The 17,494-nt window shown below is 27.6% G+C and overlaps 1 protein-coding gene across 4 annotated transcripts in view; it reads right to left on the bottom strand.

Annotated features, from left to right (window-relative positions):
* Positions 1-17,494, bottom strand: part of LOC107167486 (tetratricopeptide repeat protein 39B-like) — a 56,315-nt gene that overhangs the window by 14,558 nt on the left and 24,263 nt on the right. For 3 of the 4 annotated variants that reach the window (XM_089215703.1, XM_089215701.1, XM_089215702.1), the window contains 9 exons: positions 16,805-16,880; positions 15,591-15,723; positions 10,122-10,254; positions 7,736-7,841; positions 6,685-6,750; positions 3,743-3,910; positions 2,585-2,748; positions 1,575-1,739; positions 732-961 (listed from right to left, as the gene is read on the bottom strand). In XM_089215703.1, the coding sequence (XP_089071829.1) occupies positions 732-961; positions 1,575-1,739; positions 2,585-2,748; positions 3,743-3,910; positions 6,685-6,750; positions 7,736-7,841; positions 10,122-10,254; positions 15,591-15,723; positions 16,805-16,880 (1,241 nt within the window). The remainder of the gene's footprint in view (positions 1-731; positions 962-1,574; positions 1,740-2,584; positions 2,749-3,742; positions 3,911-6,684; positions 6,751-7,735; positions 7,842-10,121; positions 10,255-15,590; positions 15,724-16,804; positions 16,881-17,494) is intronic. The other variant, XM_089215705.1, reaches the window with a different exon arrangement.

Below are 17,494 nucleotides of genomic sequence, written 5' to 3'. Positions count from 1 at the left end.
AATCCGACAAAAAGTACCGAATATTGAGACTCCGTATGAGATCTCACTCATTCACTTTTATTTGCGAAATATATTTTATACAAATCTGATTTAAGCAATTAATCGTTCTCCCTATCTATATGTTTATGTAAAAAAATATTTGAACAAAACTTTGATTTGTCATTTGTACAATCTGCTTGTACAAATTCTGTCACTGAATGAAAATAAAACTGTGGTTGGCACAAATTATGATGGACATTTGAATATGCAAACGATTTAAATTTCGATATGTTTTTATCTTAACGTCATAATACTGATGTATTATTTTATATCTGTGAACTGTGATATTATATTTATTTAATACTACCATTGATTATGGAATAAAAAATATGATTAGTTAGTAAACATATTATAATCAAAAATATAATCTATATATATATATATATTGTTATTCCTTGCTAAAAATAAGTTATTTTGTTTAGTAATTATAGTAGGTAGTTAAATTATAGCTATTCTAAAAATCTTCAAAATAAGCATGCATTTGAATTCTGATCAATCACTAAAATAGGACCAGGACGAAAAAAGTTTGATCCCCCTTTAATATTTCCCTTGACCTATACCCATTGCTGCGAGTTCTAGCAACAATAATACTAACAACAATAATTGATAACAATATCAATGTAATGTATAACAATTAAGAATTAACAATGATGTATGGACGAATTATATAATAAATCGATTAACAACTGTACCAGGATTTTTTTCAAGGTCCTTTGTGTTTTTGTCAATGAGTCTGTATAGATTGTCGCACAATGTCTTGCGTTTTCCGAACACTTTGAACAAGTTCCACAAGTACAGCAATTCAATGGCGGGCATGAACAATCGGTTATTCTGATTGGTAAACCTTTGAGATCTCTTCACAGCAAATTTTTCCATTGGTAACGATTTTCCAGCGATTCTCTGTTTGTATTTGGGCACGTCACTGTAAATCAAACAAGCAATAATAAACAATGTAATGCCTATATTATTTGTATTTAATAATTTGCGCATAGAATGACAACACCTCAGGTTTTGAACCGAAACTCATTTTTCGGAATTTAATTTTGTTTTTGTTTTCATATGTTTCTTGGATGTTGAAAACAACGAGCTTGTTATAAATACGTAATGATTATCGATTTGTTCAGTGTCGAAATACATTATACACATTTTTTATTTTGTTATATAACTCTTAGTTCTATTATTATGTGGCCACTATTAGGTAAAAATTTGTTTTCATATTATTATTGTTGTTGGTGGTATTTTAAGTAACGAAAACGATATAATATGAATATTAATACATTAGGTAATAAGTCGAATAACGCGAGAATATTGAATAAATTAAAATGGTAGGTAATCATGTATATTACATACTTATTGTGGTAAATATTATAATTAATTTTATGTTTTAACTTTATGGCTACAAGGGATTTTTTTATGTGCTGTTTGGATTGTTTTCGGTTCAAAACTTTAACAGTGAAATTAAAAAAAAAAAAACATAAAATTTAAGCTCCAATATATTATAATGATATATAATCATGTGCAAGGTGCTCGCTTACGCCATTAGCTGGTTGACCACATTGAGCTCGTCGCGGGACAGACAATTGTATCCTCGCATGAGCATGATGCACGCGCGCTGGTAGTTGTATGTAGTGCGTGACCACTTGCTCTGCTCGGCCAATTTGCCTGCGTAAATTTCTGCCCGTTTCCAGTTTAAAGCAACGCTAAAACGTATCGAATTATTATGTACATACCGCAATCCGTACATCGGTACTATGGTACATCAGTGTATTAATATCTAACATATAATATAAAATTCATGTAATCGCCAATCGGGTCGCCAAGGGTGCCCGCAATGGGGCCATTGCCCCTACTGGGAATATTTTAAAATTATGAATGCCACACATATTAAAGACATTGTTAAAAAGCAAAAACAAAATATTATTGAAGACGTTATATACAATCATTTTGTATACAACCGAAGCGCATACGACTTTTATTTGATAATTAATATAAATATATTTAATTTGTAACATCTACATTAACATGTATTCAAAAAATATTAATATTTTATAGTAAACCTACACATATAACTATATAAGGGACTAATGTGATGACATAATGTTGTTTTTTTTTCTATTTAGGTTATATGCTATTTTAGAACGAAGACACTAGAAATATATTAAAATTTAAAATAATTTTTTTGATTTGGTTTTAGAATTATTTTGATCTTGTCCCGGGTGGGATTTTATCCTGCGGACGTGCTTGAGGGTCGCTGTTATTTAATTTAAAACTATTTTATAATGTTTAAAACATCTTAGTGCAGGTTAACTCTTTTTAGTTGTAAGTACATCCTATCGTAAGGTATTAAAATTTTTGAAAATATATGTATATATTTTTTTACATAATTTCAAGTGTTTATTAAACAACATATTTGAAAAATAGGTAAATAAACATATATTTGCAATGGTAATTAATTTTTAAATTATTTATTTTTTTAACTGACAACACACATTTTTTATACCATATTATCCTGCAGTATATCTGTCTAATATATTATTATACGAACCAATTGGCCCAGCATAGTTCCCAGTAGCATATGTGATGGAATTGCGGCCACGAGTCTTGCGACTCCACCGAAGCCGTGTACCACTTGATCGCGTCGTCTACGTCACCTCGCATAAACTCCAGGCGTCCTTTGAAGTATAAGAACCACGCGCCGTTGGGATACAGCTGAGCGCACGATTATGTAAATGTACAAAACATATAACGGCAAATAAATACTGACAGATATTATTTGATAAAATAATATGACATATCATCTATAGGCTTTCACCTAATCCCCAAGACCTCAACTGCAGGTTGCCGAATACGCGTAGGGTACTACTGTTGTACTATAATATAGAGTATATAAATCTTATAATTGTGGTTCATGGATTATAATATTTAGTTATTTTTTTCCAATTAAAACATTAATGCAATAATAATAATATAATTTTTTTAAATATGACAAATGTGTAAAACTTTAAACATTTTTTTAATACGTTTTCAGTTTTCACTGTAAGGCAGATGACTTTTTTTGAAAATGTTGATGTATCTAAATCAAAATTTGAAGGAGTACTGATACAGTGTGGGTTATTAAAATGTACTAAAAATGCCTATACTAAGAATAATAATTCTTAAAAAGTTAAAAATGATTTCATGTATAGTAGATATAATATTGGATATAGGTAATATTAATTATATTCGGATAGTTTTTACAGATGTTTTAAGTGTTGAAAAATTACTTAAACATCGTCCAAACCCATTATTATAGACCAATTAAATTTTTAATTTTAATATAATATATAGGTACTACTCTTTTGTGCACAACGATAAATAACTCGGAAATACTTGTTCAAATTTCGATTTAAATACATCGACATTCGACATGTTAAAAAAGTATTCCAATTTATAATTTATAGGAAAAAAAAGTAATTCTTTAATTCTTTCTTATTTGCTTGGTGAATCACTCTGTATAATATGTGTGCATTACAAGCGCGTTCTATGGTTTATGCTGTGTACCTAAGGCTCTGTAATCCGATTATCAATTTTATTTTGTCAGAGACCCCACTAATCTGCCTTTTTCAAAAACAAAATAATATATACGTAGGCATTAACACTGTACATGTTATTATCGCGGTATATCATGCATACAATACATTTAGTGATAGAGTCGAAACCTTACCGTCAGCTGTTGGCGCAGTGCTGTGTCACAAAACTCTAAGTCGCCCTCTTCTTGACTGAAAACATATACTACGACTAGGTGGTATGTGAGCATAGTCAACACACATAGAACGTGACGCAGTCCATGTGGTACCTGGTAACACAATTCAAGTTCGCCGAGACCCTGTTCCTGTGGTTAGTTACTATTTTTAATATTTACATTCATGAAAGTGACACGTAGTATACATTAGTACATTACGATTCACGCCAACTTACTTAATATGACACCAGTCATAGATCATTTAGGAAAGGGTAGGATGTCTGAAGCTATCATAGATGATAAAGATATGGATAGGACATAACGGTCTTATCAGTGGGAATTAAGGGGTACAATTGAGGCAAAATAAGTATACCTATATCGAGTGTCGACTATCAATACAAAAGCATTGATAAAAGGGCCTCAATTGCCTCTCCTCCGGGAACGCGGCCTCAAATATATTTAATATAGGCGTAGCCTATCCATATCTTTATTATCTATGGAAGCTATACTTTTTCGTTATCTTTACTCCCGTGTGGATCTCAATTCCGTTATCTCGGTTACCTGTTGCCGATCCCCGTTGTCATACCTCTCAACAGTGTTAAAAGCTAGATTAGCTTTAGTCGTATCTAACTTTGGTGCTTTTATATTAAGTTGCGTCCCGATAAAAAAGTTTGAGATAACAACATACGTAAGTCGTTGATAGTGTTGTTCAGGTAAATACGTAAGTTGTAGCCCACGTTTTCAAAATTTGTCTCTGACAGACATTCCATAAAAGTAACAAGTTATAGCAATATAGATTAATAATAAATAATAAATTAATAACATATCAAACTGAATTTACTGCCGTTAAAATTTTAACCTACATCAATATATGAATAAATTAGTATAAATATTTTTTATTTTATTTTTAAACCAATATTTTAATTTATAACTGTAATATTGACAATCCTAAGTCTGGTGAAATGGAAAGGCAAATTGGCATACATTTTAATATAAAAATAAAAGGAAAAAATGTCTATATTATGGGGAAAAAATACCCGAGACGCAATTTACATCAAAAAGATACATTGGGACGCAACTTACAGTTACTCAATAAAAAGCATAGGAGAAACTTAGGCTATAATTTAGAGTCCTATCTGGCAGAGTTTATCTAGAGATAAAGCATCGAAGGAAAATAATTATTATTCACTCAGTAATATTATTTATTTATTTATTTATAATGAAAAATACTACCGAAAATTGGTCGCCAAAAATAATGAAAAATAAGAATATCCCAGAATAAGGTAACTCTGGAGAATTCTGTTTAAAGTCCAATGTATCGGACATGTTTTTACTAAAAACGCATGTACAATTTTTTTTAATACCCTTCTGTTTATTCTGTTGTTATACTAATGTACTAATTTAATATTAACAGATGAAACAATAAATTCGAAACTACTCAACTATAAAGAATTGAGACTAGCTGTCGTCGTGGCATAACGGAAAAGTACCTTTTATTCTGATGATTTAATTGGACGGCATAATATAACAAACAGAAAATAAGTCAAAATATTAATTACTTCATTTTAGGAAAGGCCAAAATTTATTCATTTCTGTAAAGAATAATAGCTTTATCAATTTTTTTCTCAGATACTCTAAGTTAAGCAAAATTACAAAAATCAAATATTATGATACAGAATTGAAAATACATAGACAAATATAACCAACAAATAGCATATAATAAATTAATAAGTAATAGTAAGAAAATAGCCAAATTGAATTATTCCTTTTATTTACACATTATCCAATAAAAGCATAAAAAAATAAATAAAAAGCGATAGGTACTTGTTTGTTGATACCCCGTCACAATTTATCCCTCCGGACCTATGTCAACAGTCTCTTTAACCTAAAATGTCAATATTCATGATTGATATATTTTTTTTTTTTTGTACCTCTATGATATTTTACGTATAGCTAAGTCTAGTATGTGATCTATCTATAGAAAAAGGAGAATAATTCTTATAATATTTGAAATTATAATTTATTGTATTTTATTCATAATATTATTATATCTATGTTATCGGATTGTCACCATATTTTATATGTAATTAGTAATTTAAAACATAATGGTTAAATACTTAAATTATAACTCTATAATTCATAATTTAAAGTCTGTAGGCACTTATCTTACAAACGTCATAAGCTAATTTTAAAATGTTGTTAAAAATGTTAATGAATTATTTCCAACAACTACTGGCGTTTAATTTTTACAACAAAAAATTATCGTTAAAACAAATTAAAAGTCCAAAATTTGGATCGTTAGAAAACTTTCTAATATTTTTATGTTTAACTATGAAATATTAATTTTCAACTATACAACTTTACATTTTAAACAATTTATTTTTATTAGGCCATGCACTTTTATTTGAAATTACCGACCTTGGCTGCCGTTCTGATCACAGAGCTTCACAGTTTAGTATGCATGACATGTCCACTACCCATTCCTTTATTATCTGCAGTGGTCGTAACTTATAATAATATAATAATACGTTTCGCGGGTGTCCAGCCGAAAGGCACCACCAATAAACTGAAAAGTGACATTTTTGCGGTAAATTTAGTTTTTTCCTTATTTATATAATATACGTCAACGTCATCTAAAACACTATTATCTATTTATCTGTAGAGCACTGTTTTTTCACCGGATGCGGATCGAGCAAAATATAAATAAATAGTGACACGCATGCGATAATTTTATTTTTGCTCTCCTGCTGCTGTTAGCTGGAATGTGCTGATGTATAAAATGAGTTAATCGGTTGTGCCTTTCAACTGAAAAACTCCATGTTCCCACGAATTATATTATAAGGTACATTTTATATGTACTTTAAAATTTTATATTTTATATGCATAATGTATACTGTAAACGGTGTTTCTTAGAAAATAATTACTTTGCTCCCGGAAAACCCGATGAATTCCAGTAGTTTGATTATTTTCGATGGCAGTAACGATATCATCTATACACAAGGGGAAAAATAAAAATACACATATAAATTTAAATTCGTATGCGTTATGTTATACAGTAAATTCACAAAAATGTGTGCAGTGTGAAAATATAAAGTGAGTAAGAAGCAATAATGTGTTACACAATAAGATTGCAACCATAATTTCGTGGCGACCATTAAATTTAATGACATATCAATACGACAATACCCGTTGATTCACCATGATTCCGCGATACTCATTTTTCCTTTAACGATGAGTTTATTTCAACTCAGATTTTTGAAATTTTTAAACAGGTACACGGTATTTTCAATTATTTATATTTTATATAATTTTATGAATGTCCTGTGGCAATACAAACTTGTTCTTTTTACTGAAATGTAGATACATCTTAATTAAAATTTGAATATTGAGTTGGTAAGTTTTTAGTTACCTATTAATATTATGTATGTTTTTTGGATAATATTCCATAAAAATGGTTTTATCAAAATATAATATACGAATATAATAATGAGTCTAATATTTATAATATTCGGAATTTTTAGTTTTTACCAATTACTAAAAGATTAATTATATATTAATTACGTATGTTTTTAAATAAAAAAAGCTTCAATATCTTCTAAATCCATCATAATCATTAGTCAAACGGTTTAAAAAAAAAACTCAATAATTACTAATTTAGATGCTTCAAAGTATACGAAAAAGTTATCTGATTAACAATTTATAGAAAATAAGGCGATTTTCATTTTAAAAAAAGAAGTTGGTATGCTACAGGATACTGTTTAAATTATATTAAATTCTAAGTATTTGATAATATGACCCTCTTAGGTATACTTACAAGTTCCAAAAATCAGAGTTGTAATATATTAATAATTGAAGGGAAAATGATGGTGAGCATACAAGGTGAATAACTTTATATAATATAATCATCGATATTATTATAACTATATGTATCTATATGCGAAAATTTGTTTGTAGTTTATTGCACATAACACTTACCAGATTAAAAGCCCCAATACCTAAGCGCACACCGCTCTCGAAATGCTCTTTGTAAGACTTCTCGTTTTCGGACCACTCACGTGAGGTAAGTATGACGTTACATTCTCTAGAAAAAAAAAATCATAATATTATGCGAGCTAAATATTTATTAATTTAAAAACTAACACACGCTCACACACATTATTAAAATAAGTGTCACGAAACAAGGAAATACAGGGAATGAGGGAAGTACACCTAACACTGATAACTTGAATTATATTTGTTTTAAAAGTTCAGTATTTAATTCGTATAATGTTCTTTCTTCGGGCATACGTAAACTGCGCTCAAATTACCTTTTTTTTTGTAAACTGCGCCCGAATTTTTATCTATGTTGAAAAGGTATAGTGTAAACAGCGCCCGAAATTTTATCAATGTTAAAAAAGTTAAGTGTAAACTGCGCCCAACTTATTAACTTATTTAATTTTGACTTATTAAAGTTTCTATGTTTTTCTACTTATATGTACTTTTTCAAGAATATCGCAGACATTTTATTTTCGTCAAGAAATACCAACACGTTATTGAATATCTACATTGCAGTAACACGATAATTGATGGTTATCACTACTTCCGGCATAGTTCTGTTAGTACCTATCGTATTCATTTTAATCAGTAAAGTCACGATGGCCGAACACAGAAAAATTATAAAAAATTCAAATAGAAATATACATTAAACTAAATAGTATAAATGAACCGTTTAAATTCCAAAACTATAAAACAAAAAAAAAAAAACGTGAAAAGTTAGAAAATATAATATAATAGTAGTCAAATTTCAATTGATGAATATGTATCCAGTATCCACCATATGTTATTTTTTGTAATATTTATAATTATTTTAATTTTTAAAAATATATTTTTTTAAATTCCTAATATCTTATAACAATATGACGTTATTATTTGTAATATTTGTGTTTATTTTGCTTTTTAAAATTATATTTTATTTTTAATTATTCATATTATATACGAGTATGGCTGTAACGAATTAATTATTTTACCTGTAATTTTACTGGGGCGCAATTTACATGTGTGATTTTGTGTTTACCTGTATTTTGGGCGCAGTTTACAATCGCCGCTTTCTTCTTATGATGTATACGTAGGTACCTAAATGTTAAATTTATAAGAAAATTTTAAATTGATTTTTTTTAAACTGATAATTAATGTTTAGGCTTGCTATTTTTGTCACTAACCGTTATGGCTTTTTATAGAATATGAATTAATACGTTATAATAAAATAACCTAAGTGGCTAAGTTATGAAGATTTCACAAGTAAAAATACCTAGAAATTTAACCAGAATCATGAATAATGCGTGCTCGTCTGTAATTTGCACCACATCTAAAAATAATTTTGTTGATTTGTGTCATTTTTCAAGGTTGTAGTTTGAGTTACATAAAACTGAATTAATAACCGCCATCAATAAAGGTTATATAATCAGTGCCATCCTATACCTATAGTATTGTGATTTGTGCCAATTTAAAATAATAAAATAAATGTATTTAAAATATAAGTATACGTACGTACCTACTTAATGTATAGTAAACAGCAAAAATGTTGATTAGTAATAAAAATATAAAAATATAAAAATCTATAACATTATATAATTATAAATAAATGTATTTGATGCATACTAAATAATAAGTAGAACCTATCAGAAATTTCTTTTCATAATATATTACATAGTATTGTATACAGATTTTTCATATAGCTTTCCTTTGATTTTCATTGAATACATTTTTATTTGTTTATACTCAGTTGATCATGACCGTTATGCTTATTTACAATTTCGACTAATTGTAAAACAATCGAAGTTGACGTAGATTATATATTCCATATATAGATGATGACGTAGATTATATATTCCATTTATTTTTGTTTTTTGTCGTGTCGTAAATTACCAAAATTAATTTTGAGATGTCGCACAAATATATTGTTATATTTTTATATTTTGGAGTAATTTACAAACGCACTTATATAGTTATATGTACTTATTAGTGGCGCTAATTACAAGTAATAAAATTGGCAAAAAATACTATCTCCCTAAATCGTAGCAGTTGAAGCTGCTTAAAAAAATATAAATATAATCATTATTAACCAAAAATATTTGTAATGTTATAAATCATTGTCTAATTAAAATCTAACAATATCTAAAAAAATATATATAATTATGTTCAACCTAACCTAACCGGTAGCCACATAGGTGTTTGGACTTTGGAGGGCAATATTATAATAATTATTACTCAGTGTTAGGTACCTATTAGTCCCTGGGATATAGCCTAATCACACAACCAGACAATAGAGTTAAAAAAACGTATTGGTCGTGCAATATGTACTGGTTACGAGATAAACACTTACTTGTACGAATTGTAGCAAGATCGTATTTTAATGCCAGCGCGGATGAAACTGACTAACGTCTCATCCTCGATGAATGTCAACAGTGCTTTGAGTAACAGTGCTTCGGCGAAACACAGTTCAGCGTGCAACTCGTCTGTACAGGTAACAAAAGTAATAATAATTAACAACAGGTGTTAAACGTAAGACATTAAGAAGACGCCATACCAGTATGTGTTGTTTCCGTCTAACAAACGAACAACATAGCAAAAACTGTTTTGTGCGAGGAAGAACCGGGAAGGCTACAGTCATAACTAAGAAATCGAATTTTCACACTAGGAAGATGAGAAAATTTACTGTGCAATATTTTTTTTATTTTTTGGGTATCACAAATACAAAAGAAGTTATTCAAGTTCGAAATAATAATTTTTTAAATGATAAGAATTTTTTTCGTATTTGTGATATCAAAAAAACAAAAGCGATAATGCACAGTAAATATTCTTATCTTCGCAGTGTCAATTATGACTGTACTGTAGCCTTCTTGGTTCTTTTCAGCGCAGGACAGTTTTAGGAAAGTCGTACATATTTTGTAAGACTGAGGCAATACCGCAGGTGTGGCGTTCTTTTTTAGTATATCACGAAATAATTTAATAACACAACGCACGCCACGCACAAACACCAAAAAAACGCAATTGGTTCAATATTATATTATTTACTTATTGTATCTTCGTATTTTTCACGAATAAGAGCACTCTCTTAGATATGTTCTCTCTTTGGTTACTTAACATAATGTATTATTTTTGTTTTAAAGTCACGATAAAGTAATTTAAATTACCTGGGGTGAAAAATTCAATGAAAAACAATAAAAAAAATAAAAAACCGGGTAAGTGGATGTCGCTCTGTTGTACATTAGGGGTTGGGGTGGACCTCTGACTAGGGTAGGTTAAATTTGAATGCAATGATAGAGGTATCATTGTATACGAAAAACGATTCTGAACGGAGATGATTTGTCAGTCTAGGATATATTATACTTAAATATTATCATATATTCTATTTTGAAACAAATATTTTATTTTTCAATTAGGACGCATTTTGTACAAGGCATGGTTAATCATTTTTTCCAAAAACATTGCATGTAGTTATCATAATTCATAATACCTTATATTATCATAGATATACATCATATACTTGGTTTGAAGATAAATCGTTACCGTTACGCGATTTCATAAAAATTTAAAACTCAAACGCTCAAAACATTATTCCTATAATGACGCTTCAAATTTTCTCTATAGCTATTTGAAACAAAAATTATGGAAAACTTAGTGTTGAATTTTTTAACCTTAGATATATATAAATACAAACAATTTTATGCAATTTGAACTACAAAATAATTTGCAAATATTCATGGTTTTGACAAATTTTTGTCAATATTTAAACTTTAAATGCTAATAAAAAAAAAATTGTGCCTATGTATTCTTATAAATTTTTTAATTACTATAAGAATAACTTATGGGAAACTTTGTATTAAATTTTCAAGTATTTTGATAGGGCCAAAAACATTTAATCGACACTTCAAAAAAAAATTTTCAGAAAAAATTGAAAATTTCAGTTGTCTATAAATATCTCAAAAATAGTCAAAATATTATGAAAATTAAATCATGTAAAGAAAATGCCAATCGTAATAACTACTGGTAAAATTTTCAAGTACCTACGATTTATACTTTTTGAATAATAACAAATATTTAAAATCGTTTCAGGATAAATCGTTATCGTTACGCTATTTCGTAAAAATTTAAAATTCAAACGCACTTAAAATTTGTCCCATAATGATGCTTCGAGTTTTCTCTATAGCTACTTGAAGGAAAACTTATGGACAACTTAGTGTTGTATTTTCAATCCTTCATTGTAAACACAAAAATTTTTATGATTTTTCAAACTAAGTATATTAATATGTTATTGACTTAGCTGGGCAGTTTACATTATTATTTAAAATATCATAAACAAACATTATATCTATAAGATCACGTCTAATGTTGAGAGGGTCAATACCTATAGCGTCTTGAACCAGCAGAAATGAGTCTCTGGAAATCGTACAATGTGTAATAAAGGCAACTCTTTTCAGAAATTTATACTGTATATTATTAAGCTCATTTGAATAAGTTGAAAAGTTAATAGACCAAATTAAAGAGCCAAATTCTAGGTTTGATCTAACTAAAGAAGTATACAATTTTTTTAAACAAATAGGATTTCTAAAGTCTTTAGTATTCCTAGTAATAAAACCCAACATTTTATAAGCTTTATTTATGATTGCTTTATGATTTATTTTGAACGACAGATCACATTCAAAACAAATACCTAAATCTGTAATAGAAGAACATCTTTTAAGAGGATGGTTATCAATAAGATAATTATGGAAAACAGGACATTTAGTCCGTGAAAAGGTTATAATTTTACATTTATCATAATTTAAGGATAAATAGTTTTTTTTACTCCATAATAAAAGCTTATTTAAATTATATTGCAACAAATTTTGGTCAACAACATCTTTGACTTTACAGTAAATTTTTACATCATCAGCAAACATCAAAATATTCACCGAACTATCTAAAATAAGAGGAAGATCATTAATAAAAATAAGGAAAAGAAGTGGTCCCAAATGAGATCCTTGAGGAACTCCCGAGGTAACTAAGTATTTATTGGAATAGTGAAAAGAAATTTTAACTACTTGAGTTCTATTACAAAGATAGGAACATAACCAATTTAGAAAGTTTCCATCGAACCCAAAAATGTTGGTTTTTAAAGTAATTTTAAAACAAATGACCATAGTTGCATGAAATTTTCACCGAATTTTATATAAGTATATTCTATCCACCATACAATTTTTAAAATAATTCGACTGAAGTTGAACTATTTATATAGGCATATGTAATTTTCAATCATTATTAGTTTTTTTTAAATTAATATCGATCAAAATGTATTTGTTGAATAGAAAAGCTTGAACATTTAATACAAGGCTCCCAACATATAGTTAAAATAAAAGTTGAAAAATAAAATAAATTCATAGTCACATTTTTTTTTTTATAAGAATTCAAAGTTTGAATTTTGACAAAATACGTAAAAATCACAAAAATTCGCAAATTATTTTAAGCTAGAAATTCATAAAAAATTTTATTTTTAAATCTTAGATTTGAAAATTTAATACAAGATTTCTTACAAGTTTGTCAACCTTTATCATAAAATAAATATCCACCAGAAAGTCAAATTAAGTTTTTATGAGCGTTTGAAATTTAAATTTTTACAACATTGGATTTTCACTAAATTTCTCATTTAGCGATTTTCTTGTTGTGGTGTAACTTTAAAAAAAATGACCGCAGATACTTGAAATGTTCACTAAATGTTTATTAAGGTAATTTCTATATTTGATAAAATTTTAAAAATATTTTGAATAGTTTTAAGCTGTTTACTGGCATTTTAATTTTTCAACTTTTTTAGTTTTTTTTTTCTATTAATGTCAATACAATTTTATCGGTTGGGTCAAAAAACTTCAAAATTTAATTTAAGGCTTCCAACATATTGTTTCAATAGTTGTTGAAAAATATTAAAAATACATAGACACGATTTTTTTTTATAAACATTTAAAGTTCAAATTTCTACTCAATACGTAAGGATTACGGCAATGTTCAAATTATCATAGATAGAAATTCATAAACATTTTTCTTTTTAAATCTAAGATTTGAAAATTTAATTCGAAGTTCCTTATAAGTTTTTCTACCTAAAAATGTCCACCGGAATGTCAAATATATTAATAAGTAATAAGAATCTATAATAATATATCCTAAACAGATAAACCGTCTCCGCTCAGAATCGTTTTTCGTATGCAATGATATAATATCATTGGATTCAAATTTAATTCCATCTATTACAGTAACCCACTTATAACCTACTATACAGCAGAGCGATATCCAATTTCCTGCTTTTTTAAAATAAAAACATCATTATCAGCGTGTATTCTAGTCATATACAGTTGTATATATTGATAATCAATATAATGATTTATTTCATACATAATTAATCTAACGCGCAAGATGTAACTGAGTGGGGATATTTTGAAAATTTCTTGTTTAATAAAAAAAGTTTAATATTAATTACGAAATATACAACAGCTCTATTCAAATGAATCGTACAAATAATAATTTATTAATAGCTTTAAAAATACTTATCTTTTGCATTTAAAAGAGCACATTATTGCAATCTGTAGAAATTTGTAGGGAATTATTAAACATGATTTTGAGATTTTTATGACTAAAATAAATTGGTCAATAATCACGTTCAATATTTAAATCGCTAATGGTTATTTCAATTACCTAGATATAGAACTACCATTGTAATAATCTATGCGTTCCACAGTTCTGCTACATTCATATTTTGATATCAATGAAGCGTTAGATAAATGTTAAGAAATATAATGTATTATTTTGTAGTGTTTGTTATTTGCAGGAAACATATAGAATATTTGATAAGATGTAACTTAGAGAATGTAGGTAGGTACATCAAAAATCTGCAAATCATATTTATGTGTAAAATTGTTAGATCATAATAATCATATCCTGTTATAGATACATCTAGTTTGTAGTATGTATTATATATACGTATCTTATAAAATTGTAGTTTTTTTTAAAACAAATCTCTTGTTTCATTAATATATTATCTAAAGGTAATTGGTAGGTATAAAGGTATCTATAACTTAAACGTATAAAAGGTAATTTGATGGCAGTATATTTTTTTCAACGACTGTTCGTGTACAGCTTATACAAATTATTCAAGTCTATTTAATCATTTTCGATTTAAAATTAAGAGTAACTTCAATAACAAATACGTATTAGATAACATTAGTTTTAGGACCACGAACTTGAAACGCATTGATCATCTATAGGGGTCAATCTCCAATTAACCCATGGTGAGGTGCTGGGTCCTAACTTTGTATTTAGACTCTCTTAAATATGTGCTAAAAAGTTTATATTTAGTATTTTAGCATATACCTAGGTATATAAAAAAATTGTTTAGCTTAAAAATAATTTTATAATTTGATAGTTTGTTTCGTGATTATGTACAATTCATAATTTTCAGATGCCATTATAATTAAGTAAGATACATATTAGAACGTCAATATTAAGGAACTCCAAATTAATGTTAACTAATGTTCCATCGATACACAAGGAAAACTGGATTTTTCAAGGAATATAATATAGTTTCTATATTTGATTTATTATTTTCCCTAAAGCTGGGCTAGTCTGTAATGAGATTTAAACGTTCACATCCACGTCTCTACGATTTAAGTTAATTTTTAATTCATTAGTTTTATATTCTTCCTGAAGTCTGATTGGTAAGCTATTTCAAAGTCGTTTCATATACCTGATATGTATGCCCTCGACCATGAAAATATTTTCTAGTCATGCTACATCATTCAAAAACATTTTGATATAAATAACATACCTGGCGTATACGAGTCGTAGTTAGGCTTTTTCATTATGTTCCCGATGGACTGCGTCAGAGTGGTTTTTCTGCGATACGAATTGCACAAACGGATACTGGATTTCAGCGCCGCAGAAGCTTTCTGTATGCTCGACTAAATCAAGAATGTATAATACATAAACAAAAATACGATATTTTAAAATTTCAGATGAAATATATAATATATATCACCGGTGTTATTATAATACAGAGTGATTCATCAAGTATGCTCACCTGTATTTTTTCATGAATAATGAATTCATTCTGACTAAGGGAATTTTTAAGTATAAGTACTTGAGAACCATATTTTCAAATTCTTAGATTTTTATACCATTTAAACAACTTGTGGTGATTTCAATTTTCAAAAATCATCTGCTTAAGAAGATGTCTCACACTTATATTTTTAAGCTATAATAACTCAGAAGCTACTTGTTCGAATTTTGATTTAGATGCATAAAAGTGTTTAAAAAAATTATAAATAAAATATCAGTAAAAATGGTTTGTTCAGTAAAAAATCTATTGCCTGGTTTTATGGCAATCACTAAATATTGAATCTATAAAAAGTGAGCTAATGATACCTTGAACATGATTTAGTGATCCATAATTGTTAGGTACAATTAAGTTTATTGAACCATTAAAATTTAATTAATTAATTTTTCATACAACCCGACATAAGTTTTTCAAAATATGGTTAATGTAGTACACTTAAAAATTCCAAATTTGATTAAATTCATTGTTAAAGGAAAAAATGGAGGTGAGAATGTTTGGTGAATCAGTTTGTATACGATGAGCAATTTTGTTCAATGCCATATTATGCGATACTAAGATCGACATCATCAGTCTGTTTTACGTCTATATTTTTTTTTACCGGTTTGAACATTTTCAACGGCACAATTGTGTTTGGTGTATATAATTAAAAGTGTATTATAAAAATATATATATATTAATAGAAAGATTTTACAGGTAGTATAAACTATAAAGTACAATTATTAATAAATACAACTAAATTATTTTTGTAGAGACGAAGCCTTGACACAAACTAGTCCTATAAAATCAAATCGTGGTTTTTATTTTATTTTATTTTTTGCACACGAGTCCTTGACATATGAATAATACATTTTTAGTTAAAATACAAATTATTAAAATATATGTTAAGTACATAAATTTCATAGTATAAAAAATAAAACAACATTAACCTGTTCAAATGTGAGTAAAGCTTCTAGAAACAGAAAAATCGATCTCCCAATGGTGTGGTACATACTCGTTCCAACCCTATTAAACCATAATCAAAATTGTAGATTAGACGATTGATAAACTTTTTAATTTTTAAGCACATAATAATACATTAGTTTTGTATCATAATATTACAAAGTATTATTTCATCAGATGCACCGATACACCGATGCACGTAATGTACTTAATAACGCCATAGGTACCATATCATAACATATAATAATAATAAACTTATTAACACTTATCAATTCATCATGTTATATTACTTAAATATAAGTCGCTACACTCTAACATATCCGATAAGGCGATAAAGATGATATTTTTAAATTTTAAATAGAACAACTTTGAAACTATAAGTAGATACATACATAATAATGATTAATAATTACCATTGGCCTCTATTGCAGAACAACTAAATTAACTGAATGTATTTCTCAAACTATTATTCTAATTTTCTTATTTATGTTAAATAATACAATAAAATGTATAACGTGAATATTTTAAATAGTAATCAATCATTTTTAATTCTGTGAATAGAATCTGAAATTAAATGAGGAACACTTAATTTTTAAGATATAATGTACTATTATTATAATATCAATAATAACATGTAAACGTTCGGTGTTCTAAATGCGTAGATATTAATTATCGTT

Source organism: Diuraphis noxia, unplaced genomic scaffold (assembly GCF_037042655.1).
Source record: "Diuraphis noxia isolate RWA-SAM2 unplaced genomic scaffold, SU_Dnox_SAM2 contig0001, whole genome shotgun sequence".
NCBI lineage: Eukaryota > Metazoa > Arthropoda > Insecta > Hemiptera > Aphididae > Diuraphis > Diuraphis noxia.
This window is presented reverse-complemented; position numbering and strand designations above follow the sequence as displayed.